The sequence below is a fragment of the Mytilus trossulus genome, chromosome 1, assembly GCF_036588685.1.
Source record: "Mytilus trossulus isolate FHL-02 chromosome 1, PNRI_Mtr1.1.1.hap1, whole genome shotgun sequence".
In the NCBI taxonomy this organism is placed as follows: domain Eukaryota; kingdom Metazoa; phylum Mollusca; class Bivalvia; order Mytilida; family Mytilidae; genus Mytilus; species Mytilus trossulus.
In genome coordinates, this window is record NC_086373.1 from 62,068,486 (window position 1) to 62,088,654 (window position 20,169).

General features: G+C 32.5%; 1 protein-coding gene across 1 annotated transcript in view; it reads left to right on the forward strand.

Moving 5' to 3' along the window:
- Positions 1 to 11,849, forward strand: part of LOC134681134 (protein arginine N-methyltransferase 6-like) — a 34,949-nt gene extending 23,100 nt beyond the window's left edge. Inside the window, exons 6-13 of the mRNA XM_063540587.1 lie at positions 439 to 486; positions 957 to 1,025; positions 2,078 to 2,148; positions 2,824 to 2,906; positions 6,039 to 6,148; positions 9,592 to 9,701; positions 11,145 to 11,255; positions 11,580 to 11,849. Of these exons, the coding sequence (XP_063396657.1) occupies positions 439 to 486; positions 957 to 1,025; positions 2,078 to 2,148; positions 2,824 to 2,906; positions 6,039 to 6,148; positions 9,592 to 9,701; positions 11,145 to 11,255; positions 11,580 to 11,664 (687 nt within the window). The 3' untranslated portion in view covers positions 11,665 to 11,849. The remainder of the gene's footprint in view (positions 1 to 438; positions 487 to 956; positions 1,026 to 2,077; positions 2,149 to 2,823; positions 2,907 to 6,038; positions 6,149 to 9,591; positions 9,702 to 11,144; positions 11,256 to 11,579) is intronic.
- The last annotated feature ends 8,320 nt before the right edge of the window (positions 11,850 to 20,169 follow it).

The following is a 20,169-nucleotide window of genomic DNA, read 5'->3' on the forward strand; positions in this document are numbered from 1 at the left end:
GTGTACAATATGAAGTGCTGTGTAATACACGTAATTTGATTGGTCGACTAATCAGATTCTACAATAGATCGGCTCACACCGGCTGTCTATGAACAAAGTGTAGAAATCAGCCAAGAACCAGCTTAGTAAATGACTTTATAAAGGCGCACACAATTGACAAACTTTTCTGATGAAGGAAATACCTCGAAAGGGGACTATTACCGTCAATTTTTCAATTTGTTGAATGGCCTTAAAACTTTTGGACACATTTTTCTCATAAGATACTGAACAGAATTACTTTATATTTTGTCATCAGCTTTTCAGATCTGTCTGATAACAACTTTCTGTTTTTCCATTACTCTGAATTATGAGTGAGGTTATGCTAAGTAAAATAATGCATGCAATTTCTTGATTTATTTGCTTTGATCCTTCATTGTATTATCAATGTTCTTTTAACAGGATGTGGCCTATCCAGAAAAGTTAGATGCTATTGTCAGTGAATGGATGGTGAGTAGTAATAGCATCAAGAATTGAAAAAAAGGCCAATTCACTAATTAACTGATATAAGGTCAATGTAAATTTTATGGTTTTCAGGTTTCCCCTGTTTGGGAAAAGAAATTTCTGACATATTATATATACTAATGACATAAAATAAATAGACAGCTTCAAAAATGGTGATACATTTTGGGAACATCCCTGTTTTCACGGATTCACATTGGTCAATTTGTCTTATACAGGAATCATTACACCGTAATGTACGGTAATTGAAAAGGACAGAAGTTTGATTTATGAATTTGTGTGGCCAAAAAAAAAATTCTCTTATTTAGTTTTCCTATTATAATACACAAGTAAATGATGAAAAAATGCAACTTTTCAAGTATACACATCAGATGATTTAAATATTGCATAATTTTTTGTCACACACATCCTTAGGAGAAAATCTGAATCAGTATATATTGTATATGTGTATATTGCAGGGTTACTGTTTGTTGTATGAGTCTATGTTGCAATCAGTTATTGATACTAGAGATAAATGGTTGAAAAAGGTATGTACATCTTCTTGTCCTGAACATGTATGAAATAATTGCCACTTGACGTTAATCAACCAACAATTAATTCATAGAACTAGAACTTTTTACCTATTGATCATCATGAACTCAGTTTACTGCAGTAAGCATGAATAATTCCTAGTGAAAAAAAAAAGGTATTAGGAAATGTTTTTAGTGAATTTGTGCCAAAAGCTCTATATCATTTTAAACTTTACCTTTATGATTTTTTTCTCAAAAACCTTCTATGTGGTAATTTTCATAAATTTACTGTTACCTAAACTTTGAATTTTTCGAAAAAAACTAAGGTTTTTCTTATCCCAGGAATAGATTACCTTAGCGGTATTTGGCACATCTTTTTGGAATTTTTGACCCTCAATGCTCTTCAACTTCGTACTTGTTTGGCTTTATAAATATTTTGATATGAGCGTCACTGATGAGTCTTATGTAGACGAAACGAGCATCTGGCGTACTAAATTATAATCCTAGTACCTTTGATAACTATCTACAAGAGCCACTTAAACCAGATTGTTTGATGTGTCTTAGTTATCATTTGCTATATGCCTTTCTTGCTTGAATGGCAGTAAGTTGACTATTTGGCCCCATTCCCTCAGTCTTGGTCCATTGACTAAAAATTTATCATTGATAAATGTGAAAAAAATGGCAGTTTTATTTATGTATTCTGCTTAAAAACTAAGGTTTACAACCAATCTAATTAAAATTAAATCGCCATACCCTCTTATTTTTTATGCCTAGTAGCATTGGCCAGGCATTAATGCAACCAAGCATATAAAAGACACCAGAGAGTGTGGAGATTTAATTCTAATTAGACTGGTTTACAAATCTGTTGTAATGTCTGTAATTGAATATAGAACATTTCTGTAATATCAATTGAATTATTGATAAATATTTCATAAAAAATTGAGAATATCTTTTTTTTTTTTAAATTTAAAGACCAATGGTTTAATGATTAAATGTCAAACAAGAGTAGCAAAGTACATACTCACAGATAGGAATTTGAGAAATATATTTTATTCATATTTATTTTGTAGGAAGGGTTAATGTTTCCCGCAACTGCAACATTGTACATAGCTGCATATAATGATGAAGAATATGACGCAAGGTAAATTCTACAGGTAAAAACTGTATGTAAGATAAAAAATGTATATCCTCAAACAAAAATACTACCATTGGTATAATATTACTCCTTTATATAACCCTTTCCTCCATTATGACGCCTTTAGACGCCACCCCCTTTACTCCATATTAACACATATGTAGTACCTCTGTTGAAACGCTTTGACTACAAAATGTCTTCATCATAGGAATATCGGCCTTAAATTTATTTGATAAAAAAAAATAATTTTGCAATGCATTAATACTTTAAAGCATATTTTCAGCATTTTATTGAAAAATCCTATGCAAATCTAGACTGCAAAAAAAATGTCCAATGAGGAAAGGGTTAAAGACCTTGAGATATCTTTCTTCGTGGCAGTGGAGACATTTTGATATACTGGGCCCAGCAGTTGTTGGCCAGAACTATCATTTATTAGCATAAGACATCCATACACACTAGACCTTGTAACTGTAAATGATGTCATTAGACTAGAATTGAATTGAGTTAGTTTCCTAGTTTTAATAACCCTGCTCGACAGAGTCAGTGTATACACTGTAAGTTAAAGATATTTTTATGAGGTAACTACCTAAAATGTTATTGTATGTAAGATGAAAGAAGGTCTGTATTAAGAAAAGATGATATATATTTAGAAAATTAGCATGTTAGCTCTTGTATTTGTAGATTAGATATATGGAATGAGTTTAAATCAATGTACAAGGTTTCAATGGAGTCTATGAAAAAGTGTTCGAAGAAATGTATATCAAGTAAGTTGGACCATTACATTATATTTACAGGAAATAATGAAAAAGACCTTGAAGTGCTGATATATATTAACTTTTACATTAACTACAAAATAGAAAGATTTGGATTCCTGTGTTGATGGATATACTCATAACTCAACAACAAATATTTAACAATAATGCTTGAAAAAATATTTACATGTATTAACTTCAGTTCAGATTATGATATTTACTTTTTAGCTCACCTGGCCCAAAGAGCCAAGTGAGCTTTTCCCATCACTTTGCAACCATCGTCCGTCGTCGTTAACTTTTACAAAAATCTTCTCCTCTGAAACTACTTGGCCAAATAAAATCAAACTTGGCCACAATCATCATTGGAGTTTCTAGTTTAAAAATGTGTCCAGTGACCCGGCCAACCAATCAAGATGGCCCCCATGGCTAAAAATAGAACATAGGGGTAAAATGCAGTTTTTGACCTATAAATCAAAAACCAATGCATTTTAAGCAAATCTGACCTGAAGGTTAAATTGTTAATCAGGTCAAGATCTATCTGCCCTGAAATTTTAAGATGAATATTATTATAGATAGAGATAAACTGTAAAAAGCAATAATGTTCAGCAAAGTAAGATTTTCAAATAAGTCAACATGATCGAAATGGTCAGTTGACCCCTTTAGGAGTTATGCCCTTTATAGTCAATTTTTAACCATTTTTTGTAAATCTTAGTAATCTTTTACAAAAAACTTCTCCTCTGTAACTACTTGGCCAAATTAATCCAAACTTGGCCACAACCATCTAGTTTAAAAAATGTGTCCAGTGACCTGGCCATCAAATCAAGATGGCCGCCACGGCTACAAATAGAACATAGGGGGAAAAATGCAGTTTTTGGCCTATAACTCAAAAACCAAAGCATTTAGAGCAAATCTGACAGGAGTTTAATTGTTAATCAGGTTAACTTTTACCTGCCCTGAAATTTTCAGATGTATTGAACAACCCGTTGTTGGGTTGCTGCCCCTGAATTGGTAATTTTAAGAAAATTTTGCTGTTTTTGGTCATTATCTTGAATTTTATTATAGATAGAGATAAACTGTAAACAGCAATAATGTTAAGCAAAGTAAGATTTACAAATAAGTCAACATGACAGAAATGGTCAATTAGCTCCCTAAGGAGTTATTGTCCTTTATAGTCAAATTTTAACAATTTTCATAAAATTTGTAAATTTTTACTTACATTTTCCACTGAAACTACTGGGCAACTTCATTATAGATAAAAATAATTGTAAGCAGCAAGAATGTTTAGTTAAGTAAGATGTACAAACACATCACTATCACTAAAACACAATTTTGTCATGAATCCATCTACTTCCTTTGTTTAATATTCACATACTGTGGATTCATTAATATTCGTTGGATACTAATTTTCGTGGATTTCGTGGGTACAGGAGAACCACGAATTCAAATGTTCAACGAAATACAAATTTTGTAAAGGAATGAGTGTAGACTACCACGAAATTAAATATCCACGAATATGTAAGTTTTTCTCAAACCACGAAAATTGGTACACACGAAAATAAATGAATCCACAGTAGACCAAGGTGAGTGACACATGCTCTTTAGAGCCTCTAGTTAAATATAGATGCCAAATTAGTGTTTTATGGTGGATTACTGACCATGCAAATACTGTACTCAGAGCTGGACATGGTGTCCTAGGGACACATCTTCATATTAATTATAACAAGGCTAATTTGGAGACATGATATATACTGAACGGCTTTAGAAACGCAACACTCGTTTTGTTGATTTTTTTTACCAAATCTTGTTTGATTCTCTTATAACTTCTGTCCATGCTTATCATACTTCTTTCTCCTTACAAAAAACCTAAATCTGATTTACCTGTGGTTATTGAACATACCGAATTTTTGAAGTCGCACGAATTTCTTAAAGCGAAATTTTGGACCCATGAAAGATTGTTTCAGGTTTTTTTGCTTTGTGAAACAGTTCTTTAAATCCTTTGACTCACTTAATTCAGTTTAAAAATGTTGCATCCCCATTTTGCCAAGACTGAGAAATAAATAACTGAATTATCCCTTAAGAATATTGCAAACATGAAAACATAAACGTGCTGCAACCATACTTTATGACTTCAGAAACTCGTCTTTCTGTCCTTCCGACAACGAAACAAGTAGACCAGACTTGTTTCTAGCCATCAATGAACAGATCAACGTGTAGTGACAATGAAACGTCAACAGAATTTGAATACGCAACGTCAATTGCAAGACATGTTTACGGCCGCAACGTCAACTGCTAATCAAATTGCAGAGTGTCATTGAGTACAGATTCATGCCATAAATGTTTCCCATAAACTGAATTACCAAAGAATCGACTGAAGGAAAACCTTTAAAGCCCTCAAGTTCCAACCGTATAATTGCCAAAAGCAATTAATGGGTCGAACAAATGCAAAATCAGAAGGTGTAAAACAGAACCTAAAACATGTCAGACAGTATTTGATGACCTTTCTGACAATCATTTTGGCGTTTGTAACAGGCAGTCATTTTTTTTACGGTGAAGCATTCATTCAAAAACAACACAAAAATAATCTAGTGTTTCGTTTCTAAAGCCGGTCAGTATATAAAGATTGTATAAAAGTGGAATCCTTCATCTATATATAATTTGGATAGTTAAAGATTGTGGCCACCACCAACTATTATTTTGGTATTTCTTTCATTTGATTTATACAATAGATATAGAAGATGTGGTGTGAGTGCCAATGAGACAACTCTCCATCCAAATAACAATTAAAAAAAGAAAAGAAAAGTAAACCATTATAGGTCAATGTACAGCCTTCAACACGGAGCCTTGGCTCACACCAAACAACAAGCTATAAAGGGCCCCAAAATTACGAGTGTAAAACCATTCAAACAGGAAAACCAACGGTCTAATCTATACACAAAAAAAAAAGAAAAATGAGAAACTCATATAAATTACATAAACAAACGACAACTACTATACATCAGATTCCTGACTAAGGACAGGTGCAAACATTTGCAGCGGGATTAAACGTTTCAATACATGCTACATCATTCATGTACTCATTGTATTAGAGATTTCACTGTGAATTAGAACTGTCACTAACTGTATACATTATGTTGTTTGTTTCAGGAAATGTAAAAGTAAGATGTGTACCACCTATGAGTATTATGTCCCATGGTCAAACAGTCTGTTCTATAGATCTGAAAACAGTAACAGTGCATGATCTACATAATATCAAAGTAAGCTGATTAGTCAATGATGCCACTTGGACTGTCTTAGGCCATAGTTATTTTAGTGTTAGTTTTACAAAACTTTCCACCTGGGTAGGAGCCTCAGGACAGAAAAAAAAATCAAAAGATTTTCTTTTTAGCTCACCTGGCCCGAAGGGCCAAGTGAGCTTTTCCCATCACTTGGCGTCCGGCGTCTGTCGTCGTCGTCCGTCGTCGTCGTCCGTCGTCGTTAACTTTTACAAAAATCTTCTCCTCTGAAACTACTGGGCCAAATGGAACCAAACTTGGCCACAATCATCATTGGGGTATCTAGTTTAAAAAATGTGTGGCGTGACCCGCCAAACCAAACAAGATGGCCGCCATGGCTAAAAATAGAACATAGGGGTAAAATGCAGTTTTTGGCTTATAACTCAAAAACCAAAGCATTTAGAGCAAATCTGACATGGGGTAAAAATGTTAATCAGGTCAAGATCTATCTGCCCTGAAATGTTCAGATGAATCGGTCAATCGGTTGTTGGGTTGCTGCCCCTGAATTGGTAATTTTGAGGAAATTTTGCTGTTTTTGGTTATTATCTTGAATATTATTATAGATAGAGATAAACTGTAAACAGCAATAATGTTCAGCAAAGTAAGATCTACAAATAAGTCAAATGACCGAAATGGTCAGTTGATCCGTTTAGGAGTTATTGCCCTTTTTAGTCAATTTTTATCCATTTTTCGTAAATTAAAGTAATCTTTTACAAAAATCTTCTCCTCTGAAACTACTGGGCCAAATTAAATCAAACTTGGCCACAATCATCTTTGGGGTATCTTGTTTAAAAAATGTGTGGCGTGACCTGGTCAACCAACCAAGATGGCTGCCACGGCTAAAAATAGAACATAGGGGTAAAATGCTGTTTTTGGCTTATAACTCAAAAACCAAAGCATTTTGAGGAAATCTGACATGGGATAAAAATGTTTATCAGGTCAAGATCTATCTGCTCTGAAATTTTCAGATGAATCAGTCAACCTGTTGTTGGGTTGCTGCCCCTGAATTGGTAATTTTGAGGAAATTTTGCTGTTTTTTGTTATTATCTTGAATATTATTATAGATAGAGATAAACTGTAAACATCAATAATGTTCAGCAAAGTTAGATTTACAAATAAGTCAACATGATTGAAATGGTCAGTTGACCCCTTTAGGAGTTATTCCCCTTTATAGTCAATTTTTAACCATTTTTCATAAATCTAAGTAATCTTTTACAAAATCTCTACTGAAACTACTAGGCCACAATCATCTTTGGGGTATCTAGTTTGAAAAATGTGATGGCCGCCACGGCTAAAAATAGAACATAGGGGTAAAATGCAGTTTTTGGCTTATAACTATGAAACCAAAGCATTCAGAGCAAATCTGACAAGAAGTTAAATTGTTAATAAATTCAATATCTATCTGCCCTGAATTTTTCAGATGAATTGGACAACTGGTTGTTGGGCTGCTGCCCTCCAATTGGTAATTTTTAAAGAAATTTTGCCGTTGTTAGTTATCTTGAATACTATTATAGATAGCGATAAACTGTAAACAGCAATAATGTTCAGCAAAGTAAGATCTACAAATAAGTCAAAATGACCTAAATGGTCAATTGACCCCTTAAGGAGTTATTGCCCTTTATAGTCAATTTTTATCAATTTTCATTAATTTGGTAAATTTATGTAAATTTTAACCAAATATAGTTCTCTGTTACTAATGGGCAAAGTTCGTTATAAATATAATTGTAAGAAGCAAAATCGTTCAGTAAAGTAAGAACTTCAAACACATCACCATCACCAAAATACAATTTTGTCATGAATCCATTTGTGTCCTTTGTTTAATATGCACATAGACCAAGGTGAGCGACACAGGCTCTTTAGAGCCTCTAGTTTTTTTCTTTTGTCTTTTCTTTTGTCAAAACACTGGCAGGCGGAAAAAATAAAACATGGAAATCATATTTTTCCAATTCATCAAACTTATTGCTTGAGATTTAATAAAACTAAAAATTAAATAGCTAGGACCTTAACACCATTTAAAACAGTAAAATCCAGACCTTAAAAAAATAAATCTTCATTTCAATTTGTATTGTTTCAAAATTATTTAAATTACAATTTTTTAATAATTTAGCATCATTCTATGTGGTTATAATTGATTTGTAATATACATTCGTTCATTTAGTTCTGATGTTATAACACTATGGACAAAACTTTTAGACTAAATGAGTTGTACATGTTTTTCATTTGGGAAATATTATTTTTTATATTAGAAAAGTGTAATGCCATTAATGCATTGATATTCTGAACTAGCTACTTATAGTTAATAAAGTACACTTTATAATTCTATTTTAAAGTGTCTTAATTGGATCTAATCTGGATTATAGTAATAAGCAGACAGAATTAGTCAATTTTATAGGCCAAATGGGAGTACATAAAATTGTTATCTGTAAAATGCAATAAAATATTTTCTTCAGTTTGCATGTAGTAGCTGAAAATAAATCCTTTAAAGCTGTTAAATCAGAATGCAACATATGCATGAATATTTAAGTGCACAATGCATTGATTATTATGTTCTAAATATAATCAAGCCTGTTATGGTAAAACAAATGTATTGAAGAAAAAAATTACAGTTTTAGAATTTGAAAAAATATACAGAAAAAGAAAGATAAGCCAAATATGATTGTCATTCATTTTTAAACTGAAAACAATTTGATATGACATATAATTATAGATTATCATTGATCATCTCAAACAGATTTATTTTCTCGATTGAGCCATTACGGCAAAAGCGAGAAAAGCAATTGAGTTGAGATGACCAATGATAATCTGTTTATCTCTATTTTACATATGACGACGACGTCAATTTTATATCAATTCCATTAGCAACACCACATGCCTCCTTAGTTACTAGCGATCATTTTCAATCTGAAGCAAGTAGCATGATATGAAAAATTATCACAATAAAGGTCAAAGGAAAAATACACAAAATAGCGATAATAAAAAAGACATCATAAAGGTACTAAAAATAAAAAGAACACAGTAGAGTTTACCAAAATAAAATTTGACTGTATTGAACATAGATACAAGAGATGGTGTATACTTTAAAATTGTATGAATAAAGGAAAATTGGACAGCCACCTGACAAATATAACCAACCAACATCAAAAGGGAAACATGCAGTAGAAAGGTGTTTATACAATATGCCAAGGTCATAAAATCATTCTGAGTCTATAAAAGCTGTGAATAACTTAAATTAGAACCTAGCAAAGAAATCCTATCGAGAGCAAATTCTCCAATCAAAAAAAGACTGCTTTTGAAAAATTATAAACATCAAAATCTAGTATCAACAATGTGTTGACTGCAAGTGTGAAACTGCCTGAGATAGCCAAAGCTATAGGTTAAGAGACAAAAATCAATTAACAAACATGTGTTATCTTTTTCTTTTACAGAAACAATTTAAACTAGAATGTTTTGGACGATCAACAATACATGGATTCATCACCTGGTTTACTGTCACGTTTCCAGGGGACATAACTCTGTCAACGTCACCTTATTCAGAGTAAGTTGATACAGCATGATTTTAAACTGTGCCTAAAGAAAAATTCCAAGAAACATATAAATATATGATTTAATTTGACATAAAAGGGATCGTACACTTTTTTAGCTCACCGTTCCGAAGGAACTGTGAGCTTTTGCCATCACTTGGCGTCTGTTGTTGTCGTCGTCTTCCATATGCTGTAAACTATTTCAAACATCTTCTCCTCTGAAACTACTGAACCAATTCCAGTCAAACTTAAGTTGAATGATCTTTAGGGTATCTAGAATAAAGTTTGTGTTTTATTTCCTGTTTCGTCAAAAAACATGGCCACCATGGCTAAAAAAAAGAACATAGGGGTAAAATGCAGTTTTTGGCTTATATCTCAAAAACCAAAGCATTTAGAGCAAAGCTGACATCGGGTTGAATTGTTTAAAATAGATTAAGTTCTATCAGCCCTGAAATTTTCAGATGAATTTAACCATGATCCATTGTTGGGTTGCTGCCACTAAATTGGTAATTTTAAGGATATTTTGCAGTTTTTGGTTATCATCTTGAATATAATTAATGATAGATTTAAACTGTAAATAACCAAAAAAAAATCAGCAAAGTAAGATCTTAAAAGATGAAATTAAACTTTGTTTGATTTCATCAAAAATGTAATTCTTAAGGTTCTTTGGAATTGATATGCTGAATCTAACAAACAAAAAAAAACTACAATGAAATTGGACACTTAAACTCTTTTAAAAACAAAAGATAGATGCCAAAAAATCAAGGTGAGGGAATCAGGCTCTTGAGACTGTCTTGTAAAAATTAATTATAAAAAATGATTTTTCATGGTCATATTATTAGCTCACTAAAGGGCTAAGTTCATTACAGATAGAGAAAATTGTAAGTAACAAGAATGATCAGTAAAGTATGATCTACAAACACATCACCAAAACACAATTTTGTGATGAATCCATATGCGTCCTTTGTTTAATATGCACATAGACCAAGGTGAGCGACACAGGCTCTTAAGAGCCTCTAGTTTATAAAGCAAACAAACTTTTAACATGTTGCTTTCTGTTTAAGTAATTAACCTATTGATATTCTGTGCAATATTTTTTTGCCATTGCACAAAGTCACTTCATAATTCACGGTGTATGACATTGCTGTATGATTTCTACTCCAATGTACAGTCACTGATATTAGACTAGAGAGGATAACTTTAGGATTTCTTTTTCAGCTGATCAGCAGGTTAGCATTTTAAAAAGGCATGAGCTAATAACAAGCCAAAAAATTATAATAAGATTTTTTTTTAATATTTCTTTATTAGCAGTCATCCTCAAAATAAGCTGAAAAAAGAATATTGATGTTGTATTATATTATGGGTTTTTAATGGTGTAGTAATTTCCATATAAATCTGATATTGTTACTGAATATTTAGTTTCATTATATTTGATAGAGATATATTCTTTATTTTAGAGATACACATTGGGGTCAAACAATATTTTACTTAGAAGAACCATTTGAAGTTGACCAAGGCACTCTTATCACTGGAGAATTTTCTCTTTGTCCGAATAATTATAAATCCAGGTAATGTATCTAGTTTATTTTTTTCACTTTTTTTATAGCAATTTCTGAAGAAATGGGAACTCTACAGTTATTCCTCTATCCTTCCATCAATTTTTTTTTTCTGAGAGGAATTTTTATAGCACGGGAAAGAAATTTCTATTATTGTGTTAAAAATACACAATTAATGAAAACATTTTGTGATAAAACACTTCATTTTGTATCTAAAAAAAGTTTAATATAAGGGTTAATGAAGGTAAGTTCTTGAGATTGGCCTTTACATGTACATGCCCAAATACTTAAAGATGTTATAATTTTATTGTTAACTTTTTTTTCTTTAATTTTCAGGTTTTTAGATATCAACATAAACTACAGAGTAAATAATGGACCAGAAACTAAGAAGTATTATTATATGAACGATTGTATAACATGATAAATGTATAACTCTTTATTTATGTGTTTATTTAATTACTTCCAATGGTAATAGAATACTGTTGCTCACCACAAAGGGTATGTTTAAGGTTGCATGTGTCTGAAGTACAAATTACAAAAAATATATGAATTCTGTCTTTTATAATACTATTATAATATTTATTAAATACAATGTATGATATGCAATATTGTTCTGAAAACCTGATCTACATGACAATTTAGATACATAGTACATCTTATGCTATTTACTTAATAAAATCACTCATAAAGATACTATTATAGTAGACTATTAGGGTGGACACTATTACAGTGCACACCATTATAATAGCCTTATAATAAGAAACTATAAAAGTGGATAGTATGAAGTAGGCAGTATTATAATGGACTATTGCAGTAGACAGTAGGTGGCCAAGTGGTCTTAGTATACGTAGTTCCTACTGTAATTACTAGCCTGTCAAGTGAGAGTCAACCTTGAGGTAGTGGGTGCACTCAAATCCAATCTTAATTGACTAGGATAGTCAGTTTTCCTACCTAATGTCGTTGTTTTCTCCTTCACTCTGGCATCCTACGCCCAATGAAAACTGGCCCCAATGAAATATCCTAAAAGAGTGATGAAAAGTGGTATTAAAACACAAAAAATCAAATCAAATCTGCGGACAGTTTCACATTGGACACTATCAAATACACCATCTGTGTGGACATTTTTTACAGTATATACACTTACAGTAAACACAATTCTAGAGGACACTATTAAAGTGGACACTATATTTAATGCAGTAGACACTATTAAAGTGGACACTATATTTAATGCAGTAGACACTATTAAAGTGGACACTATATTTAAGGCAGAAGACAATATTAAAGTGGACACTGTATTTAATGCAGAAGACAATATTAAAGTGGACACTGTATTTAATGCAGTAGACAATATTAAAGTGGACACTATATTTAATGCAGTAGACAATATTAAAGTGGACACTGTATTTAATGCAGTAGACACTATTAAAGTGGACACTGTATTTAATGCAGTAGACAATATTAAAGTGGACACTATATTTAAGACAGAAGACAATATTAAAGTGGACACTATATTTAATGCAGTAGACAATATTAAAGTGGACACTGTATTTAATGCAGTAGACAATATTAAAGTGGACACTATATTTAAGGCAGAAGACAATATTAAAGTGAACACTATATTTAATGCAGTAGACAATATTAAAGTGGACACTGTATTTAATGCAGTAGACAATATTAAAGTGGACACTATATTTAAGACAGAAGACAATATTAAAGTGGACACTGTATTTAATGCAGTAGACAATATTAAAGTGGACACTATATTTAATGTAGTAGACACTATTAAAGTGGACACTGTTTTTAATGCAGTAGACAATATTAAAGTGGACACTATATTTAAGGCAGTAGACACTATTAAAGTGGACACTATATTTAATGCAGTAGACAATTTTAAAGTGGACACTATATTTAAGGCAGTAGACACTATTAAAGTGGACACTGTATTTTATGCAGTAGACAATTTTAAAGTGGACACTATATTTAAGGCAGTAGACACTATTAAAGTGGACACTATATTTAATGCAGTAGACAATTTTAAAGTGGACACTATATTTAAGGCAGTAGACACTATTAAAGTGGACACTGTATTTAATGCAGTAGACAATTTTAAAGTGGACACTATATTTAAGGCAGTAGACACTATTAAAGTGGACACTATATTTAATGCAGTAGACACTATTAAAGTGGACACTATATTTAAGGCAGAAGACAATATTAAAGTGGACACTGTATTTAATGCAGAAGACAATATTAAAGTGGACACTGTATTTAATGCAGTAGACAATATTAAAGTGGACACTATATTTAATGCAGTAGACAATATTAAAGTGGACACTGTATTTAATGCAGTAGACACTATTAAAGTGGACACTGTATTTAATGCAGTAGACAATATTAAAGTGGACACTATATTTAAGGCAGAAGACAATATTAAAGTGGACACTATATTTAATGCAGTAGACAATATTAAAGTGGACACTGTATTTAATGCAGTAGACAATATTAAAGTGGACACTATATTTAAGACAGAAGACAATATTAAAGTGGACACTGTATTTAATGCAGTAGACAATATTAAAGTGGACACTATATTTAATGTAGTAGACACTATTAAAGTGGACACTGTATTTAATGCAGTAGACAATATTAAAGTGGACACTATATTTAAGGCAGTAGACACTATTAAAGTGGACACTATATTTAATGCAGTAGACAATTTTAAAGTGGACACTATATTTAAGGCAGTAAACACTATTAAAGTGGACACTATATGTAATGCAGTAGACAATTTTAAAGTGGACACTATATTTAAGGCAGTAGACACTATTAAAGTGGACACTATATTTAATGCAGTAGACAATTTTAAATTGGACACTATATTTAAGGCAGTAGACACTATTAAAGTGGACACTATATTTAATGCAGTAGACAATTTTAAAGTGGACACTATATTTAAGGCAGTAGACACTATTAAAGTGGACACTGTATTTAATGCAGTAGACAATTTTAAAGTGGACACTATATTTAATGCAGTAGACAATATTTTTGTAGACACGTTCATGACTAGACATTATTAGGGGAGACATTTTAAAGTGATTACAGAAGACAGTATTACAATGCACACTATTACAGAAGAAACTAGTAAGATTGACACTATTACAATCCGCTGTATTATAATGGACACCATTACAGTGAAAAGTATCACAGTGGGCATTATTGCAATGACACCATTACATTATACAATATTACAGTGTACAAAACTATTACAGTAGACACTAGTACAGCGGATAGTAGTATAGTGGATACTATTACAGAAGACAGTATAACAGTGGACCCTATTACAACTGACAAAACTATTATAGGAGACATTGTTAGGGTGGAAAGAATTAAAGCAGACTATTATAGTTGAATCTTTTTCAGTGAACATTATTACAGTAGACCTTTAAAATTCACAGTTTTACAGTGGACACCTTTACAGTTAACATTATTACAATAGACACTAAGTGGACAGTATTACAGTGGAAATAATTTTTGTGCCCACTAATTCAGGAGACACCTAGATTTTTAGTATAACAGTGGACAGTATAACAAAGGACACCATTATAGTGGAAAGTATTACAATGGACAGTATTACAATGAACACCGTTACAGTGGACAGTATTACAATGGACACCCTAACAGTGAACAGTATTACAGTGGACACCATTACAGTGGATAGTATTACAGTGGACACTATTACAGCAGATACTATGACTGGATAATATTACAGTGGACAGTATTACAGTGGAAATAACTTTTGTGCTCACTAATTCAGGAGACACCTAAATTTTTAGTATGACAGTGGACAGTATAATAATGGACACCATTACAGTGGACAGTATTACAATGGACGCCGTTACAGTGGACAGTATTACTATGGACACCATTACAGTGGACAGTATTACAGTGAACACCATTACAGTGAACACCATTACAATGGACACCCTTACAGTGGACAGTATTACAGTGGACACCATTACAGTGAACAGTATTACAGTGGACACCATTACAGTGGATAGTATTACAGTGGACACTATTACAGCAGACACTATGACAGTTGATAAAGTACAGTGGAAATAACTTTTGTGCTCACTAATGCAGGAAACACCTAAATTTTTAGTATGACAGTGGACAGTATAACAATGGACACCATTATAGTGAACAGTATTACAATGGACAGCATTACAATGGACACCGTTACAGTGGACAGTATTACAATGGACACCATTACAGTGAACACCATTACAATGAACAGTATTACAGTGGACACCATTACAGTGGATAGTATTACAGTGGACACTATTACAGCAGACACTATGACAGTGGACACCATTACAGTGGATAGTATTACAGTGGAAATAATTTGTGTGCTCACTAATTCAGGAGACACCTAAATGTTTAGTTTAACAGTGGACAGTATTACAGTGGACACTATTACGGTAGACAATGGTTCAATATCCACTATTACAATGGACACAATAACATAAGACACCATTCGAGTAGACACTTTTATGGAAAGAACTAATTAGTATGGCCCAGTCAGTATGAGAATACAAGAAAGTAGAATACATTTCAAATAAAATAGTTCTTGTGCATACATGTAGCTGTATCTTTGTCAATAGGTAAAATGAAAGCTTGGGGACAGGGGATCACATTAGAAACATTCTTAAAAGTTTCTTTTGAATACTAAAAAAAAAAGATACAGTGTTATCGTATGCATATTTGCCCTGTTGTTAAGTATCAGAAATACTTGTTTTTTGTAACATCACACTTAAGGCATAGTCCTGACATGAAACGACTGTCACTTTATATGAACTTATACAATGTAGCCATTATTGCTAAAAATTGCAGAATTGAACTTACAAACTGACGGGGCAAAGAAATGGTTTTACATATTTGTTTTTCGTTCATTTTTTTACATAAATAAGGCAGTTAGTTTTCTCGTTTGAATTGTTTTACACTGCCTATCGGGGCCTTTTATAGCTGACTATGCGGTATGGGCTTTGCTCATTGTTGAAGGCCGTACGGTGACCTATAATTGTTAATGTTTGTGCCATTTTGGTCTTTTGTGAATAGTTGTCTCATTGGCAATCATACCACATCTTCTTTTTTATATTTACTCTATTATAGTAGACACTTTTAGTAGCCACCATAACAGTTGACACTGTTACAGTCCGCTGTATTATAATGGACATTATTACAGTACAAATTATTACAGTGGGCATTATTACAATGACACCATTACAGTAGACACTATTACAGTGGCCACCATTACAGTTGACACTATTACAGTCCGCTGTATTAAAGTTGACACTATAACAGAAGACAGTATAACAATACTGACACTACAACAGAAGACAGTATTATAATATTCTATTTAAAGCCGACAAAATATTACAGGAGACACTAGTACAGCGGACACAATTACAGTAAATACTATAACAATAGACACGAATTCAGTTTCATTTGGTTGAGGTCGATTTATTGTTTGTCACTATTTAACTGTAACCTTGATTCAATTATATTTTTTCAAATGGTTTGCCAATACATCAGAGAGCAAGTTTCATTGATCTACTTGTAAAAGAGGGACGAGAGATACCAGAGGGACAGTCAAACTCGTAAATCAAAAATAAACCGACAACGCCATGGCTAAAAACGAAAAAGACAAACACAAACAATAGTACAAATGACACAACATAAAAAACTAAAGAATAAGCAACACGAATCCCACCAAAAACTACGGATGATATCAGGTGCTCCGGAAGGGTAAGCAGATCCTGCTTCACATCTGGCGACCGTCGTGTAGCTTGTGTGATAACAAATCCGGTAAATAATATAATTTGCATGCTCACATTCATGAAAGGGAAGGGGTCTGTAGTTACGACGTAAGGAACATATCTTTTATTATATGTGAAACGGTTATTCCATAACGGTCAACCAACTTGTAATGGCGTCCGTAAAACTAACGAAGGGATGATTTCAATATACTTCACCATTTGGAACTCTTGGTTTAATAGCTTCCTTGTTAGTAGCAACCCTCTATCAAAAAAATCATGATAGGAAAAGCAAGCAATTGGGAGATATATTCCCCGTATCATCGCCATGTACTGCTGGAATGTTGCTACTTAGAAATGGAAAGTTCACAATTTGAAAGCTGAAATCATATCTTTTGTCGTAAAGTTTTGTTTTCAACTACCCTCATTGTCAATTTCTAGATTAAAGTCAAGATATGAGGCCGACTTAACTGAATCTGTAGTATCCTTTATCTCTTATACTAGTTCGATGGAATAGATGCGTTCAACATGGTCACCAAATTTTGAATTATTTAGTGAAAGCACATCATCTATATGGCGGAAAGTAGAGTTAAAGGATATTGCTAACTTCTTATCTTTCTTCCTAAGAAGTTCCTGTATGAAGTCAGCCTCGTGATAATAAAGAAACAAGTCGGCAGGAAGAGGGGCATAATTTGTTCCCATTACACTTTACAGCTAAAAATTACCTTGAACACCACAGTTGTGAAATATTCTGACTTAGTGATGAAAATTAGCAATAAAAGCGCTGCTCCTTTGTTTCTCTCTTTTGTTCTTTTGCTGTAAATGTACTGATTTTGTTTCGTGGATAGATATCCATATCCTTCGTTTTCAATTAAAGTTGCATAAACCATTGGCATACAATATATTGACTTCGATAAAAACAAAGCACTACAAAATAATGGACCGAAATGGGGACAAAGAAACAAACAGACATTGGAATTTGCTTACAATCAATACAGCTTATGTCATGATATTACAACAATTATCTTTATTACTGAGTTTAGTTACCGTAAAAATAACTATAGGAGTGATTACTAGCATGCAACTGCTCTAACGTCAGCCCTTAAATTTGACAAAAAATATCGGATAAATGGATTTAAAATTGTAAATATAAATGGATAATTTTGTGGAGGTCGATTTAATTTTTGTCACAATATCACAATAACATTTAATTATAATTTTGCAAATGATATCGTGACCTATACACCAAGATAAGTATGATAAGCGATGGCCTGGATTTTTGAACAATTAGTATATATCAGATTATTTTTTTAAAGGTTTTCGTTTTATCAAATTAAGTTTGGCTTGTGTTGTTAACAGTTGAACACATTACCCTTTCCCATGACCTGAGTTTGCATCTGCCCGCTTATGTTGGCTTTATTGTTCAATTTTTCTGATCAGTTTTTTATATGACCGCAAAAATTATTTTGGTCGTATATTGGTACAACATGTATCTCGTCGTCGTCAGCGTCGTCCGAAGACGGATGATTTCCAGATAATAACTTTAGTATAAGTAAATAGAAATCAAAAAAATTTTAACACAAGGTTTATAACCACTAAAGGAAATTTGGAATTGATTTTGGGGATTAGATGCAAAAAGGGTCCAAAATTAAACTTTTGTTTGATTTCATAAAAAATGAATTATTGGGGTTCTTTGATATGCCGAATCTGATTTCAACAAAAAATGAATATATCAGGTTCTTTGATATGCTGAATCTAACCATGTCATTAGATTTTGGAAATTGAACCATTAAAGGTAAATGTCAAATTTCAAAATTTTAGGTTCTTAAGACCGCATTCATTCTGTGTCAGAAACATATGCTCATTGCTGTGTCAACTATTTAATCACAATCCAAATTCAGAGATGTATCAGGCTTGAATGTTGTCTCCATACTTGCCCCAACTGTATAGGGTTTGAATAAAAAAACTAGAGGCTCTAAAGAGCCTGTGTCGCTCACCTTGGTCTATGTGAATATTAAATAAAGGAAGCAGATTGAAAATTGACTACAAAGGTCAATAACTCCTACAGGGGTCAATTGACCATTTCGTTCATGTTTACTTATTTGTAGATCTTACTTTGCTGAAAATTATTGCTGTTTATAGTTTACCTATATCTATAATAATATTCAATATAATAACCAAAAACAGCAAAATGTCCTTAAAATTACCAATTCAGGGGCCGCAACCCAAAAACAGGTTGTCCAATTCATCTGAAAATTTCAGGGCAGATAGATCTTGACCTGATTAACAATTTTACTTCATGTCAGATTTTCTCTAAATTATTTGGTTTTTGAGTTATAAGCCAAAAACTGCATTTTACCCCTATGTTCTATTTTTAGCCGTGGCGGCCATCTTGGTTTGATGGCCAAGTCACCGGACACATTTTTTAAACAAGAAACCCCAAAGATGATTGTGGCCAAGTTTGGATCAATTTGGCACAGCAGTTTCAGAGAAGAAGATTTTAGTGAAAGATATATAAAATTTACGAAAAATGGTTAAAAATTGACTTTAAAGGGCAATAACTCCTAAAGAGGTCAACTGACCATTTTGGTCATGTTGACTTATTTGTAACTCTGACCTTGCTGAACATTATTGCTGTTTACAGTTTACCTATATCTATAATAATATTCAATATAATAACCAAAAACAGCAAAATTTCCTTAAAATTAACAATTCAGGGGCCGCAACCCAAAAACAGGTTGTCCAATTCATCTGAAAATTTCAGGGCAGATAGATCTTCACCTGATTAACAATTTTATCCAATGTCAGATTTGCTCTAAATGATTTGGTTTTTGAGTTATAAGCCAAAAACTGCATTTTACCCCTATGTTCTATTTATAGCCATGGCGGTCATCTTGGTTAGTTGGCGGGGTCACCGGACACAATTTTTAAACTAGATACCCCAATGATGATTGTGGCCAAGTTTCAAATAATTTGGTCCGGCAGTTTCAGAGGAGAAGATTTTTCTAAAAGATTACTAAGATTTACGAAAAATGGTTAAAAATTGACTATAAAGGGCAATAACTCCTAAAGTGGTCAACTGATCATTTTGGTCATGTTGACTTATTTGTAGA